The sequence below is a fragment of the Loxodonta africana genome, chromosome 8, assembly GCF_030014295.1.
Source record: "Loxodonta africana isolate mLoxAfr1 chromosome 8, mLoxAfr1.hap2, whole genome shotgun sequence".
NCBI classification, from domain to species: domain Eukaryota; kingdom Metazoa; phylum Chordata; class Mammalia; order Proboscidea; family Elephantidae; genus Loxodonta; species Loxodonta africana.
Window position 1 is genome coordinate 91,899,936 of NC_087349.1, and position 13,044 is coordinate 91,912,979.

Sequence of the window (13,044 nt, forward strand, 5' to 3'; positions counted from 1 at the left end):
TGGGCTCCCGTCTGGGCCCCTGTAGCTCTTTAACTCTCTTTCTCTTATTCTTCTGCCCTTAGGTGGAAGGGGGCATGGGTGAACTGGAATGGCTCAGAACCCATCCTGTGACCCTTAGATGTGGGTCAGCCCCATGGCTACCATTGCTCATCTTTGGGGGTGAGAGCTGAACCCCAGGCCTCAGGGACACATCTCTGAGAAGAGTGTCACCCCCACCTGGATCAGAACTGCGGCAGAGAATCTGGAGCTTCTTGCCCTTCTGTGAAGGGCCGCTCAGGACTGGAAGAGGGCCCAGGACGTTGCTGTGGGCGGCCCCCTCCACTGGGCTGTCACTGCCAAAGAATTGGAAGGAGTGGCTAGGGGCTTTGCTGCCTTTTGTTTGTATCCCTCCCTTGCTCCTCACTGGGCCATCCCCTCACCAAGGCCTCTGATGCGTTCTGTCCTGGGGACCCTGGGCCCTTGTTATCTTAGTTGTTGGTTTTCTATAAAACAGGAGTCAAACTCATGCCAAGTACTGAGACTCATTTGTTCTGTTGTTTTGAAGGGAGCCCGAGGTTTGTGATGATCATGGCTGGGGTGGGGCGGGGCTGGGTGGAAGGGACCTAGAGCCCAGGTGAGCTGTGGGCTAAGGTGTTACCATATACAGGTCCTTGTAAACAAGTGATACCCTCTCATCCAATCCTGACCTTGGCTGGGTTTCCTGTCCTATCGAAGGTCCTGCTTGTCTTCTGCTTGGTCAGCGCTAGGTGTAAGGCACCAGTGTACCTGAGCTGGGACATCCAGGAGCAACTCAGGCTTTCAGAGCTGACCTGGATTGCTTGGGAGACCCCATGAGGATTGTTGGCTGGACCTGGCCAAGGGGACGTGGGGAGAAAGAGTCTTGGCTAGGGGACAATAGGAGGGAAGGACAGAGGGACCAGGTGTGGTCCCCCCGTGTGGCTGCATGGTACATGAGGTGAGAGAACTGACCAAAAATGTGGGTGGGCCTTGCCTGAGGAGACCTCACATTTCACAGCAAGGATGGGATAGGTTGGAATGGGAAAAACTCTATCCTCACTTGTGAAGGGAAAATTGTGCAGTCTGAACCTTGTTCATTTCATTAATTTACATCCTATCTATTTCAAAAAGGGAACATGAGAAAATGTAGAAATGCAAGTGTACCATTAAAGTAAGGTCCAAGGGATGGGAGGCTGGTAAAGAAAAAGTGGAGAGACAGTTGTGTCAAAAACTAAGGCTAGCTAGCAGCACTATTCACAACAGCCAAAAGATGGAAGCAACCCAAAACGCTCATCAGCGGATGAGTAAGCAAATTGTGGTGTATCCACACAATGGAATATTACTCAGCCATAAAAAGGAAGAACTACTTCATGCTATAATGTGGATGAAACTCTAAAATATTATGCCAAGTGAAAGAAGCTAGGCACAGAAGGTCACATATTGTTTGATTCCATTTGTATGAACTATCCAGACTGGTAAATCTATAGAGAGAGAATGCAGATTGGTGGTTGCCAGCGAGCGAGGGCTGGGGAGAGGAGTGGAAGTGGGAACTAACTGCTTAGTGGGTACAGGATCTCCTTTTAGGGTGAGGAAGATGTTTTGGGACTAGTAGAGGTGGTTGTCGCACAGCATTATGAATGTGCTACATGCCAATGAATTGCTCACTTAAAAAAAAAAAATCACAGGAAGAACAAACTGTAGGTTAAGGACTGCCCTGCACCAGCTTCATGACTCAACCCTGGCTTTCTGGTCACGACACCAAGAACAGGATGGAGTGAAGGAGTCCAAGGGCTGAGCACTGGCCTCTAAGTCTTTATCAGGAGACTGTCCCTGTGAGAAGCTGTGAACAATGATGATAGAGCCCCCAGGAGTCAGGGTCTAGGTGCCCAACCCTACCTGTGCCTCTGAGGGATTTGGTTGTGATGCTGAGTGGGCTTGTGTGTGCACTTGGGACCAGGGGATGTCACCACCCTGGCCTCCCTGCTTGTGTCTGACTTGGATCAGGAAGAGGGCTTGGAGTCTTAGACTCTGGATGGGAGCCTGTCCCTAGCCTCCGCTTGCCCCCCACCCCCACCCCCGGGCTCAGGAGGTAAATAGCTTGAGGGCAGTATTCCCTCTGCAGTGCCAGCTAAGAGGAGACCCCTTCAGTTCAAATGCCAATCATGCAGGTGGAAAAATTGACAGTTGGTCACGCAAATCAAAAAGCCTGGCTTGTTCTTGCAGACCAACCACTTAGTGGCCTGAGTGTCGCCTTCGGGCAGAGGCGGGGAGAAGCCAGCCAGGCCAGGAGGGAAGTTGTGAGGGTGGGGAATGCTTTGTCCAGGCTGTGCTGAGGCCCCGCGGGGTTTGCTATGTAAACTCCACTGGCCGTTCACAGCAGGCTTCCAGCAGAAATGCTTCCTATATACTCCTGAAATGTTTATGCATTTGTTTTCCTTGGCCCAGGATGGGCCAGTCCAGCTGAGCGCCGGGCAGGGGAAGTTGGTTTCCCTGCAGCAGCCTTGTTTATCAGCCTGGGAAGGAAAAGTGCCTTTTCAAAGAAACTCACTTAACCTTCTGACCAGGGTCCCATAGGTCAGGCTCGAGAAAACAAAATATTCCCGGCGTTGCTTGAGAAGTCCAGTTCCAACAAATTACAAAAGCATGTGCCCAGAAGCCAAGAGGCAGGTGTGTTGTGGTTTGAGGTCCCTTGCCTAGGTTTCTCTGGTGTGGAAGCTGGGCAAAGCCTGGCACCACCCTCTCCCAAGCCCCAAAGCTAGAACAAATCCACAGAGCTGTATCAGAGGAGACAGTTTTCTAGGGAGACTACAGGTAGGCTTCCGAGGGTCCACAGCCCTCCAAAATTATATTCAAATTTTTGTGTACATGTAACCAATCGGTTGCCTTCAAGTCGATTCCCACTCATGGCGCACCCCCACGTGTTACAGAGCAGAACTGCTCCAAAGGATTTTCTTGGCTGTAATCTTTGCAGAAGCAGATCATCGCGCCTTTCTTCGCTGGTGCCACTGGGTGGTTTCGAACTGCTAACCTATTGGTTAGTAGGCGAGTGCAAACCATTTGTGCCATCCAAGGTTCTTTAGCGGGTCCACAACACCCTAAAATTATATGCAAATTTTTGTGTTCATATAACCAACCAGTTGCGGTTATGTTGATTTCACTCATGGTGAGCTCACTTGTGTCAGAGCAGAACTCTGTCCCACAGGGTTTTCAGTGGCTGATTTTTTGGAAGTAGATTGCCAGGCCTTTCTTCCGAGGTGCCTCTAGGTAGACTCAAACTTCCAACCTTTCAATTAGCAATCGAGCACATTAACCATTTGCGCCACCCAAGGATTCTGTGTACATATGTGTAATTCTCCAGGGAGAGAGTCCCTAGCCTTTCTCATGGTCTTAAATATGGAGCAATGTTCCCACCTCTCCTCACAAAGGTTAAGAGCCATGCCCTGGGGTTGAGCAGCTTCCCAAGGGCTGAGTGGGCCAGCCATCCTACCTCTGCACCGTGGGCCATTTTGCTGAATGAGCAGGCCTCGGGTGCAAGTGGAAAGCAGCTTCATTCTCTCTCGTTACTTCCCCTTGAATTCTTCTGCTGACTGTTCCATGGTGTCTGGATAATCTGACAGATTCCATTGCTCTTCCAGGCAGTGTGAACAGTAAGAGACTAGAGCAGTCTAATAGCTATTATCTCCAAACTCTCATCCGGACTCCCTCCTTCCTGGTGCGACCACCTTGGGAAAGGGACTCGTAGTCAGCTTTTTTTCCTTTCCTGCTGAGTGCTTCCCCAAACCTCCAAGCTGCTGCTGGATTCTCCAGGGAGGGGTGTGGTGGAACAGGAAACAGCCCACCTGACAGGTGCCAGTGTAATTGCTCCTCTGGCAGAGCACTTAGCAAAGGGTGATTCTTTCTCTATGAAAGGGCCACCCATTGCTAAAGATCTCTCTTGAGTCAGGTGATACATCCTTCAGCTGTGGCTTATGGTGGCTCCTCAGCCCCTGTCCCCACCTTCTGGTGGTATACCCTCTGCTGGAGTCACTCTCTCCTCCCTCCCCTCACTGACAGGTCCCTTTTAAGAAGACCTGAACCTTCCTTCTGCAGGATCCACACTTGAACCATGCAAAGAACCAATAATTCTTTGCCCCTAAATTCTGGCGGTACAAACCTTTCCCAAGTCTGTCTGGTCTCTCTGCTCAGCCACCCATCAGGAGCAGCTCCATCATGGCCTCTCACCTTTATACTCCCCAGGCAGGTATCAGGTACCACTCCTGTAAGGGCTTCCCATACTTGGGGTCAAGCTTTCAAGTAATTTTCTTGAAGCTTTTCTCACTTGGCTTTAGTAGAGGAGAGGCACCCCCTCCTATCCCTGTGAATGGGGAGAGCTCCCAACATACGGACACATCTCTCCAAAAGCCCTCACTAGCTACTGGCCTCTCCAACCACCAGTCCAGTTCTCTCTTCGCCTTTTCTCATCACCTGGAGGGCGGTAAGTGGGCCCGTGTTGGTAGCACCATTTGTACCACTCTCTGCAGTTCTGTAGGAGGCAGCATGAGAACAGCAGTTTCCAGAAGAACTGCAAGAATTCCTTGGGGGTGAGAGGTAGGCTGTGGCTAGGAGGGCACTGGGGCTATCCTAAGGCGGGGCTGCATACAGCTCCCCAGGGTCTCCATGTCTGAGTCAGAAGGGAAGACAGCGGACATTGGGCAGGGCATGGCTCATCCAAAGGCTTCAGCAGCAGCCCTGGAAGAAGGGTGGCATGGCCTCAGTCTCCTGTGAGGGCCAGGGTGGTGAAGGAACCTTAGAACCTTAGAGAGGCTCCCACAGGTACTCTGTTACAGGTTAAACAGTGCTCCCCAGAAAGGTATGTTGAAGTCCTAACCCCTCTACCTACGAATGTGACCCATGAATGAGTGATGTTTTTCTTTTGTTATCAGTTACAATAAAGAGATCACAGCAGGGGGGAGGTCCTACTCCTACTGCTTTCTGAGTGGTATCTTTTAAGAGAGAATAGACACAGAGTCACACACGGGGAGGGGGGAAGACACCAGGTGAGGATCCATCTACAAGCCAGGGAATGCCAAGACATGCCCAGGGCTACCAGAGGCTGGAAGAGAGTAAGAAATATCTTCCCCTAGAGCTGACAGAGAGAGCACGGCCCTGCCAATACCCTGATTTTGGACTCCTAGCTTCCAGAACTGTGAGACAATAAAGTTCTGTTGTTCAAAGCCATTTGCTTTATGGTATTTTGTAACTACAGACCTAGGGGACTAAGCCACTTTCAAAAACCCCTGATAGAGCCTGCCCTCCACCAGGCCTTGGTGATGGCAACAGCAGGACTTTCCTTCCCTGGTCTAGAGTTGAGCCTCGTTACTCAAAGATGGTCCATGGACACGCGGCATCAGCACCACCTGGGCACATCTTAGAAATACCACACCTCAGGCTCCACCTCAAACCTACTGACTAATAATTTGCATTTTAACAAGCTCTTTGGGGGAATGAAAGTGAAAGTTGGAGAAGAGTCTGTGATTTGTGGGGAGACGTGTGGAGTCACATAAGCAGCGTCCATAATGAAGAAATCCTAGAGATCTTGAGAAAGGTGCGTTAAAGGCACGCTGCGGAAGAACCTACATCCCGATCAGAAAGTCCTGCCTCTGCTGCTTCCTGACTGTGTGGCCTTAGCACGTGACTTCAGCTCTCTGGGCCTCAGTTTCCTCATCTGTAAAATCACAAACTCATAGGGTTGTAACGAGGATTAAATGAGTTGATACACGTGAAGCGCTAGAACAGGGCTGGCACATCACAAATCTGTTGCCGTCGAGTGAATTCCAACTCATACCGACCCTGTAGGACAGAGTACAACTGCCCCATAAGGTTTCCAAGGAGCATCCGGCGGATTTGAACTGCCGACCTTTTGGTTAGCAGACTAGCTCTTAACCACTATGCCGCCAGATTTTCCGGCACATCACAAGGACTCCATAAGCGTTCTAGATAAATATTTCCAGTTCAGGATGGGGTGGGTTGGGCCATAGGAGAGGCTGCTCAGAGGAAGTAGCATTTAACCTGGGCCTTGAGGGACAGGCAGGGTTTTGATAAGTGGAACATTGGCTGGATCTTTCCAGGTAAAAGGAATAGTGAGAATAACAAGTGTCTTGAAAGTCCGTGATGTCTGTAGGTCTTGGCTGGTGACCAAAGCATAGAGGCCCAGAGGATATGGAGGGGAGGCAGAGAGCAGATGGAAGTCATAGCTGCAGGGCCATGGGGCTGGGACGTTTTTCCTGGGTGGCAAGGACTGCTAAGCCTGTGTTTCACACCTGTCATCCAGGCAGGGGTGTGGCGTGTGGGGTGGAGGAGGGACAACCATCAGGGGCTGTTGCAGTGCTCCCAGGGACTGCTGTTTGGAGGAAGGTCATAAGGTGGGGAGGCCAGGAGAGGAAAGGCAGCTGAGGCCCTGTGGATGATCTTCATATGGCCTCATCGCACTTACAGGATCCCAGAAATTACAGGAGGCAATCAAGCTGCCAAGTCTATTTGCAGGTATTTGTCTCCACCCACCCGAGTCCTCCCTACTCCCTAATCAAGCCCTAATCCTCATGGGGCTGTGGGAGGTGGGAGCTGTAATTAGCAGGCAAAAATGCCAGGCATTTGCGATAATGGAGATTGCTTAATGTAAACGCCAGGACTAGGAGGTGGGCTGGCGGCTGGCTCCCCCATGGGTCAGGAAGGAACACTGCCAGTCCTGCATGCTGGTTGGGAAGATGCAGACCTTTTGCGCATGAGAGAGAGGTCAGACCCCCACTGGCCGGGGGCTCAGTGGTTATGGAAGCCATCAGGTTTTCCCTTCCTGCCTTTCTTTTCATGTCCATCTGCATCCCACACTCCTCCTATTCCCACCAAATACCATCCTCGATCCTGTTCTTCCACGGAAGTCACCGGAGGCCTTCTCTTTACAGATGGGGAGACTGAGGCCCAGACAGGCATCCTTTGTTAAGAACTTCCTTGGCTATGTCTCATTCATGGGCATCTCTCGGAGACCAGAAACTAGATTGTCTTTGGATTGAAGGGAATAAATCGATGGGAGGGTTGGGGTGTGTGTGTAGGGTGATTCCAGTCTGCCTCTCATTCAGCCTCAGCTCTTGCTCCCTCCTGCAGCTCCACACTCCAGCCACCCCAGACCACAGAAGCTGCTGCCTCAATGAGCCCCTTGCTTCCTGAAGCCTTTGATGCACCTGGATCCCTGTCCATCTGTCAAACCCTACCCATTCAGGGCCCTTCCTCCAGGAAGCCTTCCTGGACTATTCAGCTGAAAATGCAAGCCCCATCGTCTTAGTGCCCATAATACTCAGTCAGCTCCTTCATCACAGCCCAGATCCCAGTTAGTGGGTGCTGGTCACCTGGGCACAGCAACACACCTCTACACCAGACTGTGTTTCTTCATCCCTGGGCCCCGGGCACTGCTGGGGTCCCCCCCCCACTTTCTTATCGTGACAGATAAAGTCCAAGGCTCATTCTACCCTCTTCGAGAAAGCCCGCTCCCCTGTCTTGCACCTGCCTCCCCCAGCCCCGCCCTCAGGCATACAGTTGCAGTCACTGGGTTTTGGAGTAGGAAGGCTGTGCCTGACCTCTCTAAACCATCTGTTGCAGGCGTGGCTTTGAGATTAAACTTGGCGCCTTTCCCGTGGCCCCTGATAAGGTTGATCCTGGGGGTTTATCTGGTGTTTTCTGTTTTAAGGCCTCTTGACATTTGTGAGGTTCAGCAAAGTCCCGCTCCCCATGTAGCCCTTGGTGATAAGCACAGAGCGCTTACCCACCTCGGTGCCCTGTCCTGGGCACCCAGGGTGGGCACTTGCAGGGCACCTGCAACACTTGCTGTCGGCATCCTCCTGGGCCTCGCGCCCTCTGTCCCACCCCTCTCCCTGCCACAACATAGCTGGACTCGTACTCAAGCAGAGGGCGCTACTAATAATGACGCCAGGACAATAGTGTAAACAGAGACTATGCTTGTGTATGGGGACCTTAGTCTAAGGAGGGAGTGTTCTATTATTGATCAATCTTCTATCACCCAGTCCACCAAACTCCGGGGCTTGGACTCTCCCTGAATTTTGGGGGGAGCATAGAGCTCAGAGGAGAGGAACCTGTGTGGGTTGGAGAAGACAGGGAGGCTCCTTAGAGGGGGAAGGATTAAAGCTGGGCCCTGAGAGAGGGTAGGTGAGGGGCAGAGGGCATTCCAGGTAGAAGGGACAGGGGAAAGCAGCAGGGTGAGCCTGGGGGTGGTGGGAAGGTTAATTATGTCAGGCTGGGTCTTTAAGGGCTTCAAATGTCAGGCTAAGGAGCTTGAGCTTCCTCCTGTGAGTCCTGGGGAGCCATGGAGGGTTTCAGGGCAGGGCAGTGGTGAATTCGAGCTGGTTTGGAAAGATTAACATGGTGATAATGTGGGAGGTGTGTCAGGGATTGAATTATGTCCCCCCAAAAATGTGCGTATCAGTTTGGCTGGGCCATGATTCCCAGTGTTGTGTGATTTTCCTATATGTTGTAAATCCTGCCTCTATGATGTTAAAGAGGGAGGATGGGTGGTAGTTGTGTTAGTGAGGCAGGACTCAATCTACAAGACTGGATTGTGTCTTGAGGCAATCTCTTGAGATATAAAAGAAAGAAGCGAGCAGAGGGACAGGGGACCTCATACCACCAAGAACGCAATGGCAGGAGCAGGGTGCATCCTTTGGACCTGGGGTCCCTGCGCAGAGAAGCTCCTAGTCCAAGGGAAAATTGACGAGAAGGCCAACAGAGAGAGAGAGCCTTCCCCTGGGGCTGACACCCTGAATTTGGACTTTAAGCCTATTTTACCGCGAAGAAATAAATTTCTCTTTGTTAACGCCATCTACTTGTGGTATTTATTTTATACCAGCACTAGGTGACTAAGACAGGGTGGACCAGAGGCCAGATGTCAACTTCTAGAAGGGCCATGGAGAGAAGGAGCAGGTGGGAGACACCCTGTGTTTTAGAGGTCCAGCCTGGGGAGCAAGGCGGGGACCCATGGACATGGAGTCATGGCCCTTGTCTGACCCCTGCTTCCTGGCAGGCAGATCTCAGCCTTGAGCAGCCTGTCCCCTCTGTCTGCTCTCCTTTCAGCACTGGTGGGTGCAGCTGTCTCCCTGTCTCCTGACGAAGGCTTCCTCTGCCCTCTAGCCTTGGCAAACCATGAAGGATGGGACTCAATGGGAGGAAGTACCAAGCCTTTGTTCTGGCCCCAGCCACAGCTGGACCCACTGCTCATTGTTTTCAGAGCTGTGGGTGACCTTGGGTCTTGCCACCTCCAAGTCTACCGTGGAAAACAGACTGGCAGGATGGCTCTCTGTCTCTTGGTGGCCTTGGGCAATGCCTTAGCCCATAGGGGGGCCTAGCAATCCCCATCCGTGTTCTTAGAGTCTGTGCCCTCACTGTTGGCCATTTGGGGTCTCAGTGGCCATTATGGAAGTTTCTCCTCTCCTGAAGTCCAGGACTCTTTCAGGCAGGGAGGCAAACCGGAGCCCCAATCCTGTATGAGACTCACACTTCCTCTGAACCCACTGTGGTGAGGGACTTGGCTCTCGTGGCCTGTGGGTCAGAGGCCTATCGGCTGTTCTCTCACTGGGATTTGGGGATCCTTGTAGCACCTACCCTGGAGTGTGAGCTGTGAGAAAGAAGCCTGGGCAGCGTGGTGGAGCAGTTACAAGCTTTTACCTTTGGCTGGAGTGCCTGGGTTTAGGGTTTAGGTTCAACTTCTCAGCTGTGTGGTCTTAGTTAAGTTACAAAACAAAAACAAACCTCTCTGAGTTCCCTCATCTGTACTCTTATGGTAGATGTGAGGATTACATGTAAAGTGCTCAGTACAGGGCCCGGCATATAGCGTGCACTCCACAAATGCTGGCTCCTTTGAGAGCTGGAGGGGTGGATGGAGGGACTGGAGCAGGCCTACCTCCCTGAGATTCACAAAGTGTGAAAATGTGGAAGGTGGTGATGGACTGAGGAGAACTGGACCTTGTCCATGTTAGCTGACCTCTGAATGTCAGCCCCTCTTTCCAGCCTCCCCAAACCCACCCCCAAATGGGAAGTCCCTCCTCTACCCCTGACCTCCAACCCAACTCTCCCCAAGCCCCACAAGAATTCCTGGGATAGCCAGATAAATAACTACCTCTCTGGTTAGCCTCAGAAGGCCCTTGTCCCCACTCTGAGCTTTGGTCCTCTCATTTGTAAGAGGATTGGATGAGGTCACCCCAAAATGTCAGGCCCACCGTCTCAGCAGGGACTACTTCCACCAACTGAGGGCCACCACAGAGGTTTGGGTGCAATGAAATGCTCAATATGGCCATTCTAGGCATAGCCTTTGTGGCTGACGTACAATGATTGAGTGGGACTATGCAAATAAGGTATATGGAACCCTAATGAAGGGATTGGTCAGGCTTGCCATCCTGCTAGGCTTAAAATGAACTATCCCAGAGGCAGAAGGAAAGGATCTCTCACCACCATCAGCAAAGAAGAGCCAGCTGTGGAACACTTCTTTTGGACCTGGGATCCCTGGCCTGAAAAGTTCCTGGAACCAGCAGAGACAGAGAGCTGTAACACTGAAGACTGTGAGAAGACAGTGAGAAGCAGCAAAAGAGATACGACCCCAGAACCAGAAGACCAGCAGGAGAAGGCCCAGCAAACAGAGTGAGAAAGCTGGGTGCCTTCAGGCACTTGGTGGAGCTAAGTTTGCTGACCCATGGAGTTAGAGCTGAGCGTCTTAGGGCTGAGGTTTACTGGTGGAGTGGAGTGCCTCAGGGCACTTATCGGAAGAGCTAAAAGAGCTCAGTATCACTTGTCCTGGCAGGGCAGAAGCTGAGGGCCAGAGAGAGATGTACCTGCAGGCACAGCTGAGAAGTGACTGTTCTGATCGAAGAACTGAGTGCCCTTTAACCTGAATTGTAAACTGTTACTTTCCTAATAAACTCCATAATCGTGAGTATTGTCTGTGAGTTCTGTGTGGCCATCACAATGAATTATTGAACTCAGCAGAGAAGTAGAGTGTCCTGGGAGGGATGGTTGGTGTCAGGATTGTTAAACATGGCGGAGAGAGGAAGCTTGTCTTCACTTTCGCTTCATAGCAATCAGCCTTGGGCTGTTGATCTTGAATTTCCTTCCCCTTTGTGAAGTTAGAGGAGGTCAGACACCTCTGATACACCATTTTTACAGAACTACTTGCCCAGGCTCCCAAGGCTAAGTCATGGCAGATGTGGCCTTCAAACGGAGGCCTGTTGGATGCACCCCTGCCTTCTATAGTACTTGCTGGTATTCTTGAAGGCCCCAAGCAGGGCAGAGAAGAGGGTGGCCTTCTTGTAACCCCTTCTCTACTATCTTCGCTTACTTCCTCCTCTATCACCAGCCCTGGCCTGAGGCTTTGGGGGCTCTGGAAATATCTTGAATGACCTGGTTTCTACACCCACAGCTATTGTGTGGGACAGCCCAGCCTTTCCTTCAATTCAGACTTCTTCAAGCAGCCCACAGAGAATGATGGGTCTCGGCCCCCATTCAGCCCTGCTAAGCTGAGGCAGGCGCAGGGATCCAGCCCCAGGGTCTCTCCAGCAAACCCCACTTCCTATCGCCCCCGAGGCGGCCTTGTAATCATAGAAAATGCCAACGGCTTTTTTCCTTCTTCTCTCGTAGCACAGACACACCTTGAGTTTATTTGTCTAAGGATTTTCCATTTCCTTTTCTGGAAAGTCATCAGGGTCCTATACTTCCCTAACACCAGAAAAGAGGCTGGGATGGGAGGGCTGTGTCCCGGGTTACGCCAGGAAAGAATGAGCAAGACACAGAATCCAGGACCTGTGTGACCCAGCTTGGCCCTTTCTGATGTCAGACCAAGTTGACATCAAGGCTGCTTAGGTTGGCCTTTAATAAGGATGTAGCTGCCTTACCAGTGAAGAACCTCAAACTTTGGTGGTGACTTACCCAAGGCCTCAAAGCCAAGGTCGACCAGATCTCTCCTCTCCCATGTCATACCCATGGCAGTGCTGATGGCCTCACTCAGAGGCCCAGTTGTCCTGGCTCCTCATACAGCCACAGCTTTCTGACAGTCCTGGCTGGGTGAGAACAGAGTCTACATCTGCTCCAGCTCTCCATCTCCCATCTGGGTGCTCCTCAGAGCAAGGCCTCCCCGGTCTCCTCTGTCTTTGACCCTTTGTGTGTGACCTCCTGGAAGGGGAAACAGAGACTCCCTGGGTCTCTGCGTCAGGCAGTGGAGAGAAGATAGGATCACGAGGCTGGCAGGAGGGCAGCACCATCCCACTCCACCAGCTCGTCTTTGCTGGTCGGAGTCACCATGGGAAGAAGGGCAGTAGAGGATGGCTTCCTGCCTGGGCAGTGAGGGAACCTCCCTGCCCCCGCCATGGCTGGAAGCCCACCGCATCCTATCCATCCTTCTACTTGGACCTTCCTCTCCCAACCCAGCTTCCTTCCCTTACATAAACAAATCTGTCTGCCATGTACCCTCCTCCAGGAAGCCTTTCTTGACTACAGGGAAGAGGTGGGGCCTTCCGCTGCCCACAGATCCACCTCACCCCTTCCTGTGGCTTAGGCCTGGGCCTTGCCCTCCCCATAAACTCTCAGAGGGGCATGGAAGGCCATCACAGCTCCATGCTTTCACTCTGTCATCTGGGGTGCTTGAGCCAGCAAGTGGTGGAAGGATGGTGTCCTGTGGACATTGGTCCTCGTGCTGGCCTAGGCTGGGCACCAGAGGCACTGTTATCTAAACTGTGACTCACATCAGGGGCTTACCTCATTGAGGAGCTAGGCTCAGTACTTCCCATAGAAATGCCTGCTGTGTCCCTAGAATACAACCTGCTTCTCAAATCTCTCAGTAGTAAGATCTGCTGTATCAATTCTTGGGCAGCCAGGAGCAGGGAAAAGACTTTCTCCTGATGACAGGCAGCCTTCTCTGTTATCAGAGAATAAGAGATGATGAACACCTCTTTCCTTTTTGCTGTGGCTTCCAGGAAGCTCAAGTGGAAAGTGATATTCAATTGCAATCTCTCTCTCTTTGGT

The 13,044-nt window shown here is 51.8% G+C and overlaps 1 protein-coding gene across 3 annotated transcripts in view; it reads left to right on the forward strand.

The window, feature by feature from the left end:
• The window catches only part of MINDY4 (MINDY lysine 48 deubiquitinase 4), a 158,431-nt gene extending 157,908 nt beyond the window's left edge, over positions 1–523 (forward strand). For 2 of the 3 annotated variants that reach the window (XR_010322748.1, XR_010322747.1), the window contains exon 19: positions 63–523. Coding sequence is in view for 1 of the 3 variants with exons in the window: in XM_064290116.1 (XP_064146186.1) it covers positions 63–111 (49 nt within the window). In the remaining 2 variants the exon portion in view is untranslated. The remainder of the gene's footprint in view (positions 1–62) is intronic. The other variant, XM_064290116.1, reaches the window with a different exon arrangement.
• Positions 524–13,044: the final 12,521 nt, after the last annotated feature.